At 33.0% G+C, this 22,022-nt stretch overlaps 1 protein-coding gene across 1 annotated transcript in view; it reads left to right on the forward strand.

The window, feature by feature from the left end:
- Positions 1 to 22,022, forward strand: part of PLA2G4A (phospholipase A2 group IVA) — a gene marked incomplete in the record, with an annotated part of 228,972 nt that overhangs the window by 180,244 nt on the left and 26,706 nt on the right. Inside the window, 6 exon segments of the mRNA XM_074308608.1 lie at positions 3,239 to 3,461; positions 5,535 to 5,649; positions 11,732 to 11,869; positions 11,961 to 12,053; positions 14,907 to 14,978; positions 18,426 to 18,668. Of these exon segments, the coding sequence (XP_074164709.1) occupies positions 3,239 to 3,461; positions 5,535 to 5,649; positions 11,732 to 11,869; positions 11,961 to 12,053; positions 14,907 to 14,978; positions 18,426 to 18,668 (884 nt within the window).

The raw sequence follows: 22,022 nt of genomic DNA on the forward strand, positions 1-22,022 counted from the left end.
GCAATTCTGCCTTGGTAGAGGAAGTTTATTGACTGGGAGTTCTCTCTTCTTATGAAGTAGGTCTGAACTGTTTGTGTAGGGTTGTAAAGATGAGTATATTTAGATGGGAGAATAGACAGAATATTGAACTTGTTGGCTAAAAAGACCTGGTTTTAAACTTGCCTCAGATCATTATGTAATTAAGTGACCAAGGCAAATCACCTAGCTTCCCTATCTATAAAATGGGAATAATAACACATTCTCACAGTATTTTTGTGAGAGCACATGAGCTAATTGTGCGATATGCTTTGAAAATCTTAAAGTGATGTGTAAAATTTTAGTTGTTATCATTATCATTATTAATTACTACTATATTTATATCATATATAAATATGATTTTGTCATACACACATAAATACATACATATATGTATTAAGGAAAATTTCTTGTCTTACTCAGAATTTGTGTATGCTTATATATCATGATCATTTTCTTTTTTTTAATTTTTTTATTCATTTTTCCAAATTATCCCCTCCCTCCCTCCACTCCCTCCCCCCGATGGCAGGTAATCCCATACATTTTACATGTGTTACAATATAACCTAGATACAATATATGTGTGTAAATACCATTTTCTTGTTGCACATTAATTATTAGCTTCCGAAGGTATAAGTAACCTGGGTAGATAGACAGTAGTGCTAACAATTTACATTCGCTTCCCAGTGTTCCTTCTCTGGGTATAGTTATTTCTGTCCATCATTGATCAACTGGAAGTGAGTTGGATCTTCTTTATGTTGAAGATTTCCACTTCCATCAGAATACATCCTCATACAGTATTGTTATTGAAGTGTATAGTGATCTTCTGGTTCTGCTCATTTCACTCAGCAACAGTTGATTTAAGTCTCTCCAAGCCTCTCTGTATTCCTCCTGCTAGTCATTTCTTACAGAGCAATAATATTCCATAACCTTCATATACCACAATTTACCCAACCATTCTCCAATTGATGGACATCCATTCAACTTCCAGTTTCTAGCTACAACAAAAAGAGCTGCCACAAACATTTTGGCACATACAGGTTCCTTTCCACTCTTTAGTATTTCTTTGGGATATAATCCCAATAACAGCAATGCTGGGTCAAAGGGTATCATGATCATTTTCAAGAAGAAATTAAGAAGTCTCAGAAAGTCATAACTAAAAAATATCACATGAAAAATGAAATTAATCATTACAAATTAGAGAGCAAATGTCTGATTACTGATAAAAATACTTTCATAATCAACTGTCTGTGTGTAGTAACTAGTTGGAACAAAGGATAAGATCAACACCATTTCAGAAGGAAGGATGTATAGATTGGAAGATAGCATGTATAATTACAACAGTTTCAACTTGATGTATCATTTTTCTTTTTATAAAACCATTATGAGAATGGTTTAGGTGCATATCACAGGTAACCTTGATGAAAATATGAGTTGAGTGTTGAGTCCCTGGATCTTTTAGAATCAACAGGAGTCAGGATAAGCAAAAGTCTTTATTCTTGGTCTTTTGCGGTGGTGGTCAGGGGATTAGATCTAGCAATCCTCACACCTCCTTCCTCTCTCCCCTTGGCCAAGAGAATGAATCAATCTCCTCCTCCTACTCCACCCACTGATCTCACTTCCCCTTCTTTGTCCACATCCACCTATTGAGCCAGCACAGAATAGTTGGGGAGGGTCATCCTCCAAACATGTGGTAATAGAGAATTGTCCAATTGATAATTAGCCTCAAGTACTCAGTTATCCAAGTACATCTGCTCAGTTCTAGCCCTCTACAGTTGAGAATAAGCAGACTTTTGTGAATGATTTTTTCGCACTAGAACTTATTTTCATAGTTTCACAATTGACTAAGTGTTAGAGTAAACCCAGAATTTCTCTTTATCTATTATTTTGTTAATTAAAAAAATTTGAACACAAAAACTATTTTTAATAAGGTACTTCCAAGGCATATGTCAATATCATACAACAAACCTTGATATGTACCAATAGAAATAACTTTATTGGAAGATGCTTTTATTAACAATATGATATGACACAATAGTAGGATACATAAGCCCACTAAAGCTTCTTATCAGTTTCATGGAACAACAGGGTTGAAATAGAAAAGAAATGTTTTATAGTTGATAAGGTATTCTAAATGCTCTTTTTTTTTTTTTTTTTTTTTAATCAGGTCCTATTGTTTTCATTGTACTATAGCATCTCCTCAGTTAGTTCCACTTATTTAGTAGGCAATTCACATGAGAACACTGTCAATATACATGGGAATAATCAAACAGATGAATGATATATGGCATATTGTGGTGATCAGTAATTCACAGCCATATACATTTTATCAGGGAAATACTGCTAATAAAAAAGTGGGGAATTGCATCAGGAAAGTACTTGAGATAATCAAAGATTTGCTCAGTTTCTCAAATGCAACCTAGCTTCATTTCTTCCTAATCAACTTTGAGTTCAATTTATCTGAAATGTGTGTCCATGTCATATGTCCTAATTGACTAACTCATTGAGTAGTTTTCCATCCAACTAGCTTTTTATATTCAACATTTATTAAGCACCTCCTATGTGCCAGGCATTGTGCTAAGTACTAGATTTGATTCTGAAGGGAATAGGAGTAAATATGTACATCCTCTTTTCCTTTTGATCGAAATCCTTTTGTCTTTCTTCCCCAATACCTTGTTTCTTTGCACTTCATTAAGTTATCAAAGGTAAATGGAAATAGTCAATGATGTGGTAAAGTTCAAAGTGTGCTGGTTTTGGAGCTAGAGCACCTGGATTTGGCTTCTGGGTCTGCTATTTATTGTATATGTGACACCAAACAAATAATTTCTCCTCTTTTGGTCTCAGTTTCTCTGTCTATAAAATGATGGAGCTGAACTAGATGCTTTAAGATTTCTTTCAAATGTAAATCAATGATCCTATAACCAATGAGCATCTTAGAAGAATATGACCAAGATAACATATTAGGTCATAGGGGAATACAGATAAAAAGTTAAGAAAAAGTTTTTTTTTCTTCTTTTCTTTAATTCATTGGTAATTGTAAAGGTGAAATATACCTCCCTAAATATTAAATTATGAGATTGAATCATCTTTTTTTTTGTGCCAGAGATCTCCTTTTATTAATTTTCACTTTAATTTGATATAAAGCTATGCTTTTCTTTTTGAGTTGAGACTGTTGTCCTATAGGGCCCTAAATTCTGTTGATTGTGTTTTTTTTATTCTTATAGGTATATGTCATCTCTATATTCTCATCCTGATTTTCCAGAGAAGGGACCAAAGGAAATTAATGAAGAGCTAATGGTCAGTGTCAGCCACAATCCCCTTTTATTGCTCACGCCTCAGAAAGTCAAACGCTACATTGAGTCCTTATGGAAGAAGAAAAGCTCTGGACAGCCAGTCACTTTTACTGACATCTTTGGGATGTTAATCGGAGAAACTCTAATCCACAATGTAAGCTACAGTAACATTTCTAATTACTTTTAAAAGAGAAATAGGTATTTTCCATCAGTTTGTACAAAATGAAATTTTATTTCCTCTTAATTTTCACAATGATAGATAACTAGAGTTATCTTAGTTAAGTGATGAAAACTTTTATGAAATATTAAATGAATAAGGAGATCTCTGGTATTAAAGCTCTTAATGGAATGTGTCAGTTTGCGTCTTTATGAATGTAGTAGATGGCTAATTGAAAGTCTTCCTGTATTTCGGTATGTGTATATTTTTAAACATGCTTTTATATATTTTTTTCTTAGCAGGAAATTTGGATCATTCTGGCTGTTAGTAGTTAGGTTTGAGATAAAGTATGCCTGCCTATGTTAAATGAATTTTCTTATTACTTTCTTTCATATTATTCCTCCACTTTATGGGAAAATAGACAAATTATTTAAAAAAAAGTAATATGAGAGAGTATGATGGGTAGGACATTTCCTTAGATTCATCAGTATTAATGATAATAATAATAGTGACAGTAATATTTGACAGTGATATAGCTACATAGTGATAAAGCTTGAAGGTTTGCAAAGGTATGCAACACATATCAATTGAGATACATTTACAAATAGAAAAAAAAAACTGAATTGCATAAGTTAAATAATTTGCTTATGTCCACAAAGTTAGCATCGGAAACAGGATTCAAATCCAATTCTCTTCTGTTGCCAAATCCACCACTCTTCACACTTGCCTTTAGAAATTATGTGAAAAATTATTTTAATACTTCCATTAATGTGGGAATTTTCTCCAAATACTCTTGTGCTCAAAATTATAATATCAGTCCTGCAGACAGTCAATACTATTGTGAACTTGTAGTGCTCAATGGGAAGAGAACAAACTTATCTATGTCACGTTAGACTAACTTGGCCAGAAGGCTTTGTTTCAGTGTAGTCAGTAATTAGTGGTTTGATCTGTAGAAAAAAGATCTTTTCTACTTAACTTCATTGAAAAATGCTTCCCTGACAATTTAGCTACTTTTCCTTCTCACTTGTCCAGCCCCAACACACAGTTTTTTTTTTTTTTAAAGAGAGAGGGGGTAGAAACCAAACTACTTTGCTCTTTCCCTCTCTCTCTTCCTTTTCTCCTAACCTCCTTTCCTTCCCCTTCCCTCTTTTCCTCCCTCTTTCCTCTCTCCTTCTCTCTCTCCCTCCCTCTCTCCTTCACTCTCACTGTTTCTCTCTCTGTCTGCCTCTCTGTCTCTGTCTCTGTCTCTGTCTCTCTGCCCTATCTCTCTATTACACATACATCCTCCTTCCTTCTTTCTTTTCCTCCCTTCCCTCTCCTCTCCCTCCCTCCCTCCCTCTCTCTCTCTCTCTCTCTCTCTCTCTCTCTCTCTCTCTCTCTCTCTCTCTCTCTCTCTCTCTCTCTCTCTCTCACACACACACACACACACACACACACACACACACACACACACACACACACACCAGGAAGGATGTCCAAGACTTCCAGGGGATGTTGCCCTCAGTCTGAGGGAATGCATCACACTGAGCACTATGACCACAGCTCAGCATTCCATCTGAAGATAAAACAGAGCAGATGGAGAAAGATTTTTCAGTGCCAAGTGTCCTGAGGGAAAGTTCCTTCCTGACCCCATAATTGGTAGTTCAATTGAAGATGTAACTTCCTAGACTGTTTTTAGCATGCCGATAATTACTTCATACAGTCTGCCTTTTCATTTTGTTTACATAGATTTCTAAAAGTAATGAACATACTTTTTATTATGCATGTTCAAAACAATTTAGAAACATTTCTTTCTGCTGCTAAAAAGCTGTTTAAAGAGATGGTATGCATGAGTGAATAGAGTGTTGGACTTGGAATCACGGAAACCAAGGTTCAAATCTTACTTTAAACATTTATATTAGTTCTCATTTTGAGTAAGTCACTAATTTCTCTAAATATCTTTCTTCTTCTGGAAAATGGAATGGAAAAATTAGATGAGATTTGCAAACACATTTTGCAAAGCTTAAGTTGCTACATAAGTGACAATCTATATATTTAATCTAGCCTTGTCTCTTATTTTTCTTTGAGCAGAGAATGAACTGCACTCTAAGTAATTTGAAAGAAAAAGTAAATAAAGCACAGTGTCCTTTGCCCCTCTTTACCTGTCTCCATGTGAAACCTGATGTTTCAGAGTTGATGTTTGCAGGTATGACCTCAGTATTTCCACATTTCCTTGTCTTTTTGGATTTTTTTTTTGCATGTGTCTTAAGTTATTGTTTTTAGGAGGGCACAATTAATATAAAATGTAAAAATAATATTTGTTGTTGTTAAGTCATTCAGTCAAATTTAATTCTACATGACACCATTAATTTTGTATTCTTGACAAAAATCCGAGAGTCATTTGCCATTTCCCTCTCCAATTTATTTTACAGATTAGGAAACTGAGGCAAATAGGGTTAAGTGAATAGATCAGGGTTATATAGTTAGTAAGTGTCTAAGGCCAGATATGAATTCGGAAAGGTGAATCTTCTGACTGTAGGCTCAGCACTCTATCCACTATATCATTTAGATGCCCTCAAGTGCAAATGCCAATTATTTTATTATTATTATTACTTTATCAGCCTCCAGTATAGTGATGATTATATTCCCCAAGCTTTGTAAAGCAATAGTATAAGCAATGCAGAGGTGTGATGGTAAATATAAAGAATCAGACTCTGGGAAAAACCCAAAGAGAACATATACACACACGTTTAAGCTTACTCTGCATTATTAACACTTTTTAAAGTCTAACTCTAGACAGTTAATAAGACAAATCCCAATTTGTAGTGATTGTATATTTCTAAGGTAAATGTTCACACTGAAAATTTAACAATTTAATATTTCAAGCTGTTTAGAGGTATCCCCAGCTTACCACTAGACACCATGGATAGCATCTTGCACTTGGAAGAAGGAAGACTTCAATTCAAATCCTGCTTCTGACACTTATTGACTGAGTGAACCTGAGCAAATCTCAATGTCTTAATCCCTTTGGACTTCAGTTCTTTTACTGTAAAATTAATGGATTGAGCAGTTGTTTCTAAGATGCCTTCTGGTTCAAATATAGTCATTGTAGAATCCCAGGATAGAACTAAATGTCCAATGATCACTGAGTATTCCAGCTTACCTCTACAATGTGCTTTAGGCAATTTTTTGAAGACCTTTTATTTTATTTCAGTTCCTGTGTGTAATAGAGTTTGAGAATCCTGTTGGGGAGTGAGAAATAGAAACAATTATTCTAGACATTTAACTGATTTGAGTTTTACAAGGCCCTTTTGTAAAGGTTTATGCTCACAATTACCAGCATAGTCTTAAAATTCTGTACAGTTATGTAGTATGGATGTTATTACCTCCATTTTGTATACTAAAGAACTGAAATTCTAAGAGGCTTTTCTGTGGTTATCTTACCAGTAAACCCAAAGGGTTTGAATCTACACCCTAAACTTTTTCCACATAGCCTACCCACCTAGAGGACATATAATATGTACAAATGTAGGAAAATGGCTATATATAAAAAAGGAAGAAAAAGAGCTAGAGTTTTTGTGAATAACAAAAACAACACCATCAGTGGCGATTTGTCACCTTTTGTAGTCTATGAAATGAAGAAACTTCCTATTTCTTTTGAGATCAATCATAATCAGACTTCTAGTCACTCAGATTTGCAACCTCAGTCTTAACTTTTATTTCCTCCTCATCTCACATATTCAATTAGTCTCCAGTTATTATTGATTCTGCAATATCTCTAACATATACTTCCTAGTAAGGACTGATATGAGCAATTCTTTAGTTCAGATTTCCAACACCACTAGCAGAGGCTATTAGAATCATTTCCAAATATGCCTTTTTCACTTACTAGTTTTCTTCTTTCCAATTTATCCTCCATAAAATTGCCAAACAATTATTTTATAGTTCAAGAATTCAAAAAATTCGGAATTCCATCATTTAAAACCTTCTACAATATGCCTCTAATCTAGTTTAAATTCTAAATCCTCTCTGGGTTGTATTAAGAAGCCAGAGAGATAATGTTAAAACTGTAATGTTGACGTCTTGATGTGAAGCAGCTAGGTGGCAAAGGGCTAACTAACAAGCTTAACTTGAAATTTGGAAAACTCAAGTTTAAATTTTGCCTCCGATACTTACTAGCTATATTAGTTATGTCATGGGCCAAATGATAGAATGTATGTCAATCTCATTTTCTTCCTCTAAAATGAGCATAGTCATCATTACATCACAGAGTTGTTGTGAATAACAAATGAGATAACATGTAAAGTATTTAGCAAAGTCAAAGTCAAATGCTCAAAGCACTATACACTATGCAAGCTAGCCATTTTTATTTACTTTATATCACCTTTTTGGAGAGGCTGTATGGCATTAGAAAGAGATCTGGCGTCAAAGACTCAAAGAACTGGGTTCACTCATAGCTCCCTATATTAGTGAAAACATGAGTCCAGTCCTTATCAAACTCTGATTTAAATTGTCTTACTTAATTTGTATTCTATAACTGAGTAAAATAGGTTTTTTGCCATTGACCTGTCTCCTAATTCTAGGCCTCTACCCAGGACATCTCTCATACTTAATATTCTCCCTCATCACCTTTGTTTTTGGAAATCCCTAGCTTAGGTTCAGTTTAGCTGTTATCTCTCTAGATCTTTCTTACTCCTGGCCCTAACTGAAATTATTTCATATTTACTTTGTATATAATTTTCATTTACTTATACCTATCTATTCCTGTCCTTGCTCCTTTCAGTAGGTTCTTTAAGGTCAGAGATTATTTTAATTTTTCTTTGTATTCCTAGCCTATCATGTTGTCTTTGTGTACATGTAAGTGCTAAATAAGGACAAGTTTGAATTTAATTAAGCTGATACCTAAAAAATAGTATAACTGTCAAGAAGCTGAGATGTATGTGCCTTATGATATTTAACTTTAGGTTAGTCTTTTTAGAGTTCTGTAACTAGTTCTGACCCTTACCTTTAAAGAGGAGAACATAAAAGGAAATGGCTGGAGATAATTAAAGGAAGATCTTGGAAGAGGGTAGAACAAAATGTTGGACTGGGAATCCCAGTGCTGTTGCTAAAGTGATGTTGACATCATTTGACCACCCTGTGCCTCATTTTTCTTCATTGCTAGAAAGAAGTGGTTGAGATAAGTGTCCTCAAAGTTTCCCTCTAATTCTGAAATATGATACAAAGATATAACCATGAAATATTTACTTAAAATACAACACTGAATTTTCTAACATCTGAGATATTCCCTAACGTTCTGATGTGGAGGTAGAATGATGGATTTTGTTAGAAAGTTTCTCATAGGTTCATTATACTATATGCTATAATTCTGGGAAATAGCTAACTAATAATGAGACTTCAGTTCTAGTCAGTAACATAAAAGTAACAGATTAGGGAAATAACAAAAATATATTCATTCATTCATTCAGCACTTTATTAAACACTTCCTCTGGATTTGCATGAGCACTATGAAAAAAAAACACAGAATGAAAACTTGTTCCTTGCTCTCATGAAATTTACACATACACTATAAAGATTAATAATTTTATGTTAAAAAATCTCTGTAAACAACATTAATGATTTCATCTCTTGGGAATTATTTCACTATGTTAAAAGCATACTAGAGGCCTACTACTATTTTCCCCCATTCTGATTCTTTAAATACAACATCTGAAGAACTTGTCTTGGCTTGTGGTGTCTGAATAGAATACATCCATTTTCTTGCTCATTAAATTACTGAAGTACAAGCAATCCTATCATGTTGATTCTTGTTGGCCACCACCACTGTATCCAATCACATTCCTCTGTAGTGCTGGGGCAGGTATCTAGCCTCCTAAACTGACAATCTTTTATGCCCAGGGCTTAGGCTGTTCTTTCTATTCTTAGAATAACTGACCTTGGTGACTGGCTCTAGTTACACTCTGCACTGAAATAATCATTACTAATGAAACACACTTAAATAGACGTTTCAGGAATGCTTTCACTGAACCTTTTTCTTTTTTTTAAATGTACCTGTTACCTTTAAGAGAGATAATTTTACTGATGCAATAAAAGTCCTCTAGTGCCATCTTTTGGAAAGAATCAGGCTTTAAATTAAGTTTTAATTTATTAAATTGGGGGAATATGGGTGGGATTTAGTTCATTCATTGGATAATTTTTTAAAAATCATTTATTGAGTACCCTATATATGAATAGCACTGGACTTGGTCCCTATGAGTGTGAAAAATAAATATAAGCTATCCCCTTCTCTCTAGGATCTCACAGTTTTGTTGGTGAAATACAGATTCAAAACAAAACAAAACAAAAAATAAACCTAAAGCAGACAAATGCCAAAGTGATATAAATAATATTTGCTACATTTTTTTGGTTGTTAAATCACTTCAGTTGTATCCAACTCTTCATGTCTTCATTTACAGTTTTCTTGGCAAAAATATGGAAGTAGTTTGCCATTTCCTTCTTTAGCTCATTTAGAGATGAGGAAACTGAGACAAACAGGGTAAAGTGACTTGTCCAGGGTCCACAGTTAGCAAGTGTTTGAGGCCAAATTTGAAATCAACTTTTTTGACTCCAGGTTTGGAGCCATTTACTGAGTCACGTGGCTATCCCTATTAGTTGAATAGATAGGATTTTTGGAAACTTCTGAGGAGAGGAATATGATGAAATTTTATTTTTTAGATTCCCATACATTTCTTTTTTCATTGTTTAAAATTTCTATTTAAGAATGTTTGAAAATGATCATGCCACAAGGCAATTCATAACCCACATAGTTCTGTCCTTGTGTGAAATAAGTGGAGAAAATGTTCATTATCACTTTAGAGATCTCCAAAATTTTAAAGATGCACAATATAAAACATTGTCAACCTTTTTAAATAGTCATTTTGTGTCTTATGTTTCTAACAAATACCCTTCACCTTTTAAAGAGATAACTTGTGTTAGTGCACCCATTTAATTGTTTTAGCTACTTACCCATTAAAAGGACTAGGTCTGTCCTAAGTATTCATATAAGTGGCAAATCAATAGCTATTTGAAAAATAATTTCATTCATTCATCCAAAAATATTTAAGTGCCCTCTGTATGCAAAATAATCTTCCAAGGACTGAGATAGGTACAAAGCTGAAATGAGATATGACCCTTGCCCTTTTGGACTTAAGGACTCATATGGGTATTCATTACAGTCAGAACTCCATGTTCAATTGGTGTCTATTTAAGGCTAAGTGGAGTAAAGGAAGTCTCATAGAATGTTGAATGGAAGTGTAGTTAGTCACTTATGGGTGGATATAGAAAAGAAATAGACAGCAAAAACAGGCATAGGTGAATTGTGATCTGTATTGGTGGAGGGAGTATCCAAACTGATGAAATCATAGGTCCATTGGAGTATTGGATTGCTGTTATTATTGATACTTATTACTTAATTCATATTCTGATGGTTATTATTCATTGACTCCTGATCAAGTTATATCAGCAATCATTATTAGTGCCCATTATGCCAGTGGATAGAGCACTGGGCTGGAAGTCAGGAGGACCTGCGTTTAAATCTGGCCTCAAACACACACTGACTCTATGAACTTGGGTAAATCCCTTAATCTCTTATGACCTTAACTCACTGGAAAAGGAAATGATACACCACTCTATTTTTTGTTTCTATATTCTTTGTTATCAGCTTCCAAGATTTTAGTTGTGTCCATTTAGAAGACTCCCAGATGTATACTATCCATGAGGCTTTCTTGGAAAAGATACTGTTAATGTATCCATAATCTTTCATGAGTTTTTAGTTCCTCATGAGTAATTATTACTGAGACTAATTGAAACTATCAAACATTTTAAAAAATTGGATGACCAATAGGTATCTTAAAATTGACATATATAAAACATAATTTGTTATCTTCCCTCCACCCCCAACCTTACCACATTTTCAAAATTCCTTATTACTATTAAGGATATCTCCATCTTTCAAGTGACCCAGGAGTATAACTTTGCTATCATCCTAGAATCTTCAGACTTTACAGATGAGTAAACAAAGGCCCAAAAGATTAAGATGCCCTATATTCCAAAGGTAGTGTCAAGTCCAGGATGTAAATCTAGACTTCTAGCTCGAAATCTAGGATGACATACCTTTCTCATTGTCTTTACTTGGACTTTTGGATTATGGAGTGAGTATTGAAAAAAAACACAACAACTATAAAATTAGAGATATGATCTGTGTATGTCTTTGTTTGAAAATTAACTTTTAACTTTTTTTGTACTTTCAGATTGGGTGGAATTTAGTCCATATGAGATTGGGATGGCTAAGTATGGTACATTTATGGCTCCTGATTTGTTTGGAAGCAAATTTTTTATGGGCACAGTTGTAAAAAAATATGAAGAAAACCCCCTGCACTTCTTAATGGGTATGTGATCAGACCTGTTAATTCCAGGATCATTTGGTTCTTTTAGATTTGGCTTTTTCTGTTACCTTTTTTTTTTTTCTCTTTCTTTTAGGTGTCTGGGGTAGTGCATTTTCTATATTGTTCAACAGAGTCCTAGGAGTTTCTGCTTCTCACAATAAAGGCTCAACCATGGAAGAAGAATTAGGTAATTTGAAAAGAAAGAAAAAAATATATATATACATATATATATATTATATATATTTAGAATTTCTTAATAGTTTAGCTTGATTGATCTGAAAAAGAGTCATTATAATATCATTACTTAGGATCCCTGGTAAATTTCTTTGTAACCCCCTTTATGAAGATAGAATTAATTTTTATAGAAAGATCTTTTGAATTATCTATTTATATAAACTTCTTAAATTCTTAATACTTTCTATAGGGATGAAATTACCATTTGTAGCTGTAGGGGATATGCTTTTCACAATATTAAAGTTATTTTATAATTATGTAAACTTTGAAGATAAAAATCTAAAACTGAAGGATTTTTCTAAATGACTTTTAGCACTTATACCATAAAGGCCATCCACCATGAATTGGTTTACTTATGAAGGCTTGGAGTGGGATTGAGATAGGAAAAGTCAAATACCAATGGAGAGAAGAGATTGATTTTTTTGTTCCCCTGCACATTCGGTGAGGGCAGAACTAATGAAAGAATTGTTGTTCATGTATTTATTACATCATGTTTGTCTATTTCTGATCCTATTTGGGATTTCCTTGATAAAAGATACTAGACTGGTTTTCAATTTCTTTCTTAAGCTCATTTTATAAATGGGGCAACTCAGGCAAATAGTATTAAGTGAGTGGCTCAGTCACACAGTTAACAAGTATTTAAAGCCAACTTTGAACTTGGGAAGATGAGATTTCTTTACTTTAGACCTGATACTGTCCTTAAGCTTCTTAAGAAGTTTCATCTTCCTGAGTTCAAATCTTGACCTTAGATACTTACTGTGTGACCTTGAACAAGTCACTTAACCCTATTTGCTTCAGTTTTTTCATCTGAAAATGAGCTGAAGAAGGAACCAGTATATCATTCCAGTATCTTTGTGAAGAAAATTTCAATTGGGTTCATAAAGAATGGAACAAAACTGAAAAGTGATTGAACAGCTTATAATATGCCTTCTTCTATATGGATGATTGAGTAATGATTAGCACCCAAACCTGATGCATTTATTATTCTTCAGATGGTAGTTAAAAATAGAGCAACATCTCAAATAAAATTGGAAGACATAAGGAGCAATAAAGTAAATTGAACATAACCAAGTTGTTAAAATAGAAATCATAGTTTTATAAAATTATGCTACTATTTTTTTTCAATCACTGTTTTAAAGAAGGAAAGAGCATACCATCATTACCATTTTACCCAAAAAGAAATGCTTCTCTTCAAACAATCTCTGTTGAGAGATCCTGATAAAATTTGAATTTATTTTTCACTGGATCAGGAAAGGAATGGGATTAAATAATATATTTAAAAGTGGTTGGGCAACAACACATAATCTAGAAAGCAGAACTTTTATAATAAAATAAGTAGAAGGATACCGTTATCATGGGCAATAACACATAATCCAGAAAGCGGGATTTTTATAATGAAATAGATGGAAGAATATTGTTATTATGAGATATCTATTCTGGCTTGTGGTTTAAGATTTGGTAGCTCTGTGTAATTTCTGAAAATCTGTGGGTCAGACTTGCAGGAAATCATTCAGGTTTAGAGTAAATGGTCTGAAATGGTAAACCAGAGGAGATGAGGGGGTTGCCCAAAATTAAAACAAAGAGGTCGCTGGAAGTTGATTTTTGACCTAGAATTTAGTTTTTATTCATTATCATTTCAAAAAAAGTTCTAAATATTTTTACTTTTTTTTCTTCCCCCAATTGTTTCTTAAGATAACAATCCCTCTATAAACTTTTTTGTACTAATTTTTGGGTAACTGCAACTTACTGTTTCTTTAACAGAAAACAGACATGAAACAAATTGTTATATTTGAAAGAGTGCTGATCTACAGTCAGAAGACTGGAATTAAAGCATGGTTTGATTTTTTTAATACTCATAATCTTGGGAAACATACCATATCTTTGGATTCCCACCTATAAAATAGGAACAATAGACTAATTGACCTTAAAGTTACATTACAACTCTAGATCCAATTCTGAATACAAACTACCAAAAGTTTGAACCTTCAACAAACCCTGGATAAACATAGAAGTTTTAGATACAATGTTGAGAGCCATTGAAAATAGTTTCTTTTAGCAAGGATAATATTCAAGGAAGAGTCTGAAATGCCACAAAATATATCATCATAATAAAATATAGTATACCACAAAAATAATATGTCAAGAGAAAGAAGCAGTGATTAGAGAAGCAGACTCAAAACTAGGAAGACTCAGGTTAAAGTCCTGCTTAAGACAAATATTGTTTATATTATCATGGGCAAATCACATTATTAAAGCTCTCAGCAACTCTCCAAAACTATGTGCAGAAGAAGGTGGGAACCTGTATGGGCTAATATAATAATCTTATTTTGGTGTTTCTTCTTTGTATAAAAATCATAGATGAAGTTTCTACTATAACTATTGAGAAGGTAAGAATGAGAAAACAAGAAAAAATATTCTTCTTAGCATATAAATATAGAAACATAAAAAGAAAATAATATAATCAATCATATTTCTTTTTGATCATTATAACTGGGTATTAGTAATCACATCTGTCCATTTTCCATTTTTAGCTGTAATGATTTTTGTTTATGAAGACTAGTTCAAAACTAAAAATAGAAGATTTAAATCTGTTGCCCCTGTGTGTAATTGCAAGACAACATTTAAAACCTTTTGGTTTTAGATCATTAAGTAACTACTTAAGAATCCTGGCAACTTCTATTTAAACAGATTAAGTTGTTGCCTTTTCCCCTTAATGCCAGACAAATAATTTAAAATGTATTAAGTTGATCAAATTAATTTTGGGATCCTATAGCATCAAACGTAATAACTGTTTTTTTTTCCACAGAAAATATCACAGCAAAACATATTGTGAGTAATGATAGTTCAGATAGTGATGATGAATCGCAGGAGCCCAAAGGTAAGAAACCTTCCTCTTTAAAGATCAAACAATAAAAGGGCTGATTTATTCTTCTATTTATTCTGTAATTGTAATCCTTCCCCCCATTTGGGCTTCCATTGGTTATAAATAAACAGAACACTGAGATAATGGAAGTGGGCCCTTCCATATCAGGAAAGTAGACAAAAATGACAAATGTTTCAATTGTTTTAAAGTATGCATCAAAGAAATACTACACAGTTCTGTTTCATTAATCTTTACCTAATTGATTCAACTCCTCTTTAATGTCTATAAAAGCATTTGTGATTAAATACAAGTCAAAGAATAGTGAGCCCAAAGGAAGACTAATGTTTGAAGATCATTTAAAATCTAATTGGTAACACCTAAAAGATTCCCTTCTTTTTATTGGGGATTTAAATTTTTTTAAAAGAGTTGGGCTGATTCTCCAGTTGATAAATAGTCAAAGGGTATGAAAAGACAATTTTCAGATGAAGAAATTGAAACTATTTCTAGCCATATGAAAAGGTGCTCCAAATCATTATTGATCAGAGAAATACAAATTAAGGCAACTCTGAGATACCACTATACACCTCTCTGATTGGCTAAGATAACAGGAAAAGATAATGACAAATGTTGGAGGGGAGGTGGGAAAACTGGGACACTGATACATTATGGGTGAAACTGGGAATGGATCCAACCATTCTAGTGAACAATTTAGAACACTGCTCAAAAATTATCAAACTGTGCATACCCTTTGATGTATCAATGTTACTATTGGACTTATATAACAAAGAGATATTAAAGAAGGGAAAGGTATCTATCTGTATGTGCAAAAATGTTTGTAGCAGCCATTTTTTGCAGTGGCTAGAAACTGGAAATTGAATAGACATCCATCAATTGGAGAGTGGCTGAATAAACTGTGGTATATGAATGGTATGGAATATTATTGTTCTGTAAGAAATGACCAACAGAATCATTTCAGAAAGGCCTGGAGAGACTTACATGAACTGATACTAAGTGAAATGATTAGGACCAGGAAATCATTATACACAGCAACAACAAGATTATACCATGATTAATTCTGATAGATGTGGCTCTCTTCAACAATGAGATGATTCAAACAGTTTCAGTTGTTCAGTAATGAAGAGAATCAGCTATACACTCAGAGAGAACTATGGGAAATGAATGTAGAACACAATACAGCATTTCCACTCTTTCTGTTATTATTTGCTTGCTTTTTCTTTTCCTTCTCAGGTTATTTTTTTCTTTCTAGATCAGATTTTTCTTTTGCAGTGAGATAACTGTATAAATATGCATACATATATTGATTTTACATATACTTTAATATTTAACTATCTGCCATCTAGGGGAGGAGGTGGGGAGGAGGGAAAAGGTTTTACAAGGGTCAACTTTGAAAAATTGCCCATGCATATATTTTGTAAATAAAAAGCTATAATAAAAATAAAAAACAAAGAGAAATACAAACAAAAACAAAGCAAAAAACAAACAAACAAACAAACAAAAAGAGTTGGGCTATAACACTATTCATTCCTAGTAGGTATTGCAACCCAGGCTTCATTAAGAGTTGCATACTGTCTGGGCCTAAGGATATGATAATCGTTTTGTATTTTGTTCTGATCAAATGCCACCTAAAGTATCTTATTCAGTGGTAAGCATTAAACTATATGAAAACTATTGAGAAATTGTCAAACATTAAGGAGGATAACTATAGAACAGTAAAGGACCTTAAGGTCATGCAAAGGGAAGAAAAACTAAAAGACTTTCTTAGCCCAGAGAGAGAAATTTAATAAAGACCAATATTTCTTCAAATATTTTAGAGGGTTTCTAGGAAAAGAAGAGTTAGATTATTCTACTTGCCTCTACAAAGAAAAATCAAGAACAATGGGTGCAAGGCAAAAAAAGACAAAATTTGGCTTGGATTTTGGCATTTTTCTAAGGAAGCTTCCTAATAATTAAGACTATTCAGTACTAGGAAAGATTACTCCAGGCTCTCTATCATTTGACATCTTGAAAAAAAAGCAGAAGGAATACTTTGGTTGGAAAATTGTTAGAGAAGAGTCTCATATTCAGGTTTGGATTGGAATTCTCTTCCTCATAGCCTTTGAGATTTCCTATAACTGGAAAATTCTTTTTGGGAAGCTCTCTGGTTTTTTGGGCAGAATTAAATACAAAGATAGTTTAGACTTTGGAAGAACTCGTGTTTTTCCTTATATACTTCAAAAATTTGATTACATATTATATATTCATATATAAATGGTATTGTAATGTAGAAATTTTTATACTGTATTTGAATAAGAGTGAAAATGGTTGAAGATCATTCTGTAACAATTTTCATACTGCTTAACCTTATTATAAGCATGGTCTTCGATAAATCATTTGGGTCTCCTTAAGCTTCAAGTGCTTTATCTTAAGTATGAGCATCTTATTTTCACCACTTCCTTGCTTATGGGATTGGTACAAGAATCAAATGAAATTCATAAATGTGAAAGTGCTATTGAAATTAGTTCATATGAATCCTTGGTCAAAACTGAAAAGAAAGAAAAACACTATATATTTTAAGGTTGTTTATGATAACGGTGAGAATAAATAACAATTTATATTCTGATTAATGTGTTTCTCCTTTAAGGGTTGTATATATCAAATGTAATGGGAAAGACCACAAACTTTCTTGAGTAGTGATGATTAAATAAATAGGACCCAACCTTTAAGGAAAATTACTGTGGCTTATATTCCATATCCTGTCTAGAGTTAAAAAGCTTTTGACATGACTTATAGCATCCTTCAAATCGTAGAGGTGCTGTAGGAGTGGAAAAATCATAAAATCATAATCATTATATTAAAATTTTCAATTTCAGTTATGGTTGTATTTCTTTCTCCCCTTCTTTATTTCACAAATTTCATTTTCTCAGTCACCTATTCTTTCTGAATATATAATATCTATGTATATCTGTATACCAAAATTAGCAATTCAGACACCTAGGGCAAGTTCAATGAGGGGTAGAGGTAACACAGAGGACTAAGATTACTGAGAGGAATTGGGCTGGCATTGGGAGGAAAAGGAAAGGAGAAGGAAAGAATGTGGGACTTTTGCGACATTATGTACTTTAAAAAGGGGTTGACTATAAGATACAAAGGATGATGATGGAGAGCAACATTGTAGGGAAGAAATCTCCCCCTAAGATTTGGTCCTATTTGTGGTTTGGACTAAAAAATAAACTAGCACAATTTTTAGGGAAAAATTAAACTAAATATTATCTAAATTTATGTAAGTGAGCTCATTTGTTTTATACCTCCAATCATAAGTAAAAGGGAATCAAAAATCATAATGTTTTATGTATAACTTTTGAATTGATTGACCAAAATTATTATATGTAGTTTTCACCGGTTTAAGTTGCTTTTGTTGATTTCCAGTGTCTTCATCTTGACTGTGCATATTGTTGTATGCAGGCACTGAAAATATAGATGCTAAAAAGGAACAACAAAATAATAACCAAGCAAGTTGGGTTCAGAGGATGCTAATGGCCTTGGTGAGTGATTCTACCTTATTCAACACTCGAGAGGGACGTGCTGGGAAAGTTCATAACTTCATGCTGGGTTTGAACCTTAATACCTCCTATCCACTATCTCCTTTGAGAGGCATCTCTCCTCAGGAATCTGTGGAGGAAGATGAATTGGATGCTGCTGTGGCAGGTGAGCACATAAATCCCTTTGCCTAGTGCCAAATATTTTAAATATTATTCTTTACCACCGATACTAAGAATTTTCTATATAAACATATGTTATGAATAGGAATGGGTTTTGGACTGCTTAGTTCTAGAATCAAAGAATGACAAACTGTAGACCTGGAAGATAATGTAAAGTTCTTCTGGGATATCCTTTTCAGCTAAGGATACTGAGATCCAGAACAATTAAGAGACATCTAGTGATGGCACAACCAGTCAACAGCAAAAGAGCTCATAGGAAAAAAAATAAACAAACAATGCTCCTCAAAAAAACTCCTTCAAACTTTGCTTGACAAAATTATCATCAGCCATTCCATCTTTACTTTATTTTAATCACATATTTTTACTAACAAAGATTAAAAGTAGAAGTAGTAGAAGAATATGCATGACCAATGAGTTAAGGTCTAGTATCTCTTGCCTTTCTGGTTTCTGGTGTCTGCTAACCTGACCTAATTTGAGAATCTAAGGGATGCTTGTTAAGGAGTTAATTGATTGATTTCTTATAGTGTCTAGATAATTTTTCCTTGTTAGGTTTCATTATACAATGGACTTTCTCACTATTATTCTCTTGTCCTTTACTTTTGCCTTTTTTTTTTGACTCAGGACAATAGTGTAGTCAAGATCCCAGGTCAGTAGTATGGAAAGAAGCATGGGATTTGTATATATTTACTTTTGTATAAAATGGCATGTTAAGTAGGTAGAAATTTTTAAAAATGTGTTTGAGTGGGGGCCAAATGTCAGAGTTCTAAAACTACCTTCTTATTCTGCTTGTTCTTACTATCAGTATGGTATTGGATAAATCACTTGGCAATCCTAAACTTCAAAGTCCTTCCTTATGCCTTGCTTCTAGGATTGTTGTGAAACTAATCTATTTGAAGATTAGTTCAAAACTGAAAACAGAAATAAAAGTACAAAATGATCTAGATAGAGCACTAGTTACTGTTATTAAAATCTCATATTATATGCAATGAATAGTTTTTGACAATGAACTTATTTTGTAGATTTAAAAAAAAGTTTGCTTTAAAAAAAGTCTTGCAAAAGCAAGAGAAATCTCATCCATGGTTTAAGAAAAATAATTATAAGGGCAACTACATGGCTCAGTGGATAAAGTATCAGCTGTGGAGTTCAAATCTATGTGAATTTAGGGGAAAGTCACTTAATCCTAATTGCCTCACCAAAAAAATGGAAAAATTATTTTCATTTTAAAAACATGTATTATACCAAGATTATTTGTATCTTATTTGCACTATTTCCTTTGCTTTTATTATTTAAAATGTATTTTATTAATTGATACATCTAAGTCCTTGGAATTCTTCTCATTAGGCCTCAGATTCTTTAGCCTGGAGTCCCTATTTGGGTCTTTACCTTTCTAAATTTGTGGACCTATTATTTGATTAAATTGGAAGACTTCTGAAATTGCATCTTACTGTAAAGTTTTCTGATTCTTTAAAATGTTGTTCTATGTCTATGAAAAATAAAACTAACATGTTAAATATATCTGATTTTTCCAAACAGAACCCATTATATTATATGAAATATTCTCTTTCTGTGTGTGATGCATTTGGTATGTGTCAGAAAATTACACACAAAAAATACATGCAACCAAACTATTACACTATTATTTTCTTGATATATATGTATATATATATATATATATATATTTATGTATAAATATTTCCCTGCCTTATGAATCTGAGCTTTATAAAGCAATCATGTAAATGATTATAATGAAGCTATAGTTGTATATTGCATTAGTAATTTTTTCTTTCTATAATAGAAATAGTTGATACTGATGGGGTCCATTCTGTAAAAATTGTGTCCTTTTTAATCTGTAAAATAATCACTGAAACTGTGTCCCCTTTGATCTGTAAAGAAGAAAGACTGGGGTCTCCTAGATTCCAAATAGTATAGGAGAAGGCATACTTTTCAGGCTGGGCAATCACCCCTCTACCCCCTATTGGAAAGCCTGATCCCCATTCAGGAAGCCTTCAAAGTGATTTTCATTCAGTCTTGAGATCCTGGTCTAATAATCAGTTCAAACTGTCCCCAGATTTGCTCAAAAATAGATTTCTGCCAACCCATTCTTTGCAATTTTTTTCATTTTGAAATCTTCCCTCCACTAGAGAAGGAGCTTCTTAGTGAAAAATAAAACTTTCTTTTTTGCCACAGACTTTGGGGTTCCCGAATTCTTTCACATTTGGACCTGAGTCTCCAAGTAGAGAGGGTCTCCAAGCATATTCCTCCACATCATCAATGCAATTACTTTTATTCTATAAAGCTGTTTTTTAATCTAATAAATAGTTTGTTGGTCTCTCTTATCTAGGGGCCATATTTCCGATTTGAGAATTTGTCTAGCCATTGTCCTGAGCCCAGCATTTTGACAACTTCCTAAGAATTTTGTAAGATTTTATATAGATTTGTAGAAACATTTTCCTGTTCAGTATGATTTAAAAGCCTGAGTATGATCAGATCTAGAGGCCTGAAAAAGAAAGATTCACAGATGGTGTGCTTAGTAGAGCAAACACAGATTTATTACTAATGCTAATGTGATGCCTTATTTTGCTGTTATTTCAGACAGGATATTGCTTTTCTTACTAAAAGACTAACTCTCCAGTTTGTAAAAGAATTCAAGATTGAATGCAGTGGGAATACAGAAGCAATACATTTTGTTTTTAGCATCATCTGCCTTGGATCCATTAAATTAGGTCCCCTATAGATAGTCAACCAGATATAGTGAAGACAGCCCAGATATCCAGATATTTCAGATTTATAAACCCTCAAATGACATTCTTTCAGGTGTTCTTACTAGTCAAATTTAATAATTCCTTTCCTTCTATCACAATTCTTATTTATTAATGTGTCCTAAAATAGAAAAACATCTTATTTGGGAAATAGCAACCAATGGGGATTAGACTTCCCTATACTCAGAATTTCTCCCACTTTGGAAAATTGTAGAGTAGATGTTACAATAGGAGGGAGTAGAGGAGTACTGGTAAATAATTAAGTTACTTAAATCAAAATCATGTGCCCTTCTAGAGAAAAAGCTTCTATCTCTTGATTCATGATTTTAACTCTTAGAGCTGTGCTATCTGTAAAATAATTGCTTCTGTATCATAGTCTTTATCTCGTTCATTCACCAATATAAATTTACTGAAAAATTACTATATTATAAGCTCCTATATATATATATATATCCCTCTGATTCTTATTTGAGAACATGTACTTATGGATATTTAATTATGTGTTCATAGTTAACTATGATTTTAACTATGAACACTGGCTCTGTTTTGAATTAAAATGTATTTGCATTAATTTATCCAAA

This window comes from Sminthopsis crassicaudata, chromosome 4, assembly GCF_048593235.1.
Source record: "Sminthopsis crassicaudata isolate SCR6 chromosome 4, ASM4859323v1, whole genome shotgun sequence".
NCBI classification, from domain to species: Eukaryota; Metazoa; Chordata; class Mammalia; order Dasyuromorphia; family Dasyuridae; genus Sminthopsis; species Sminthopsis crassicaudata.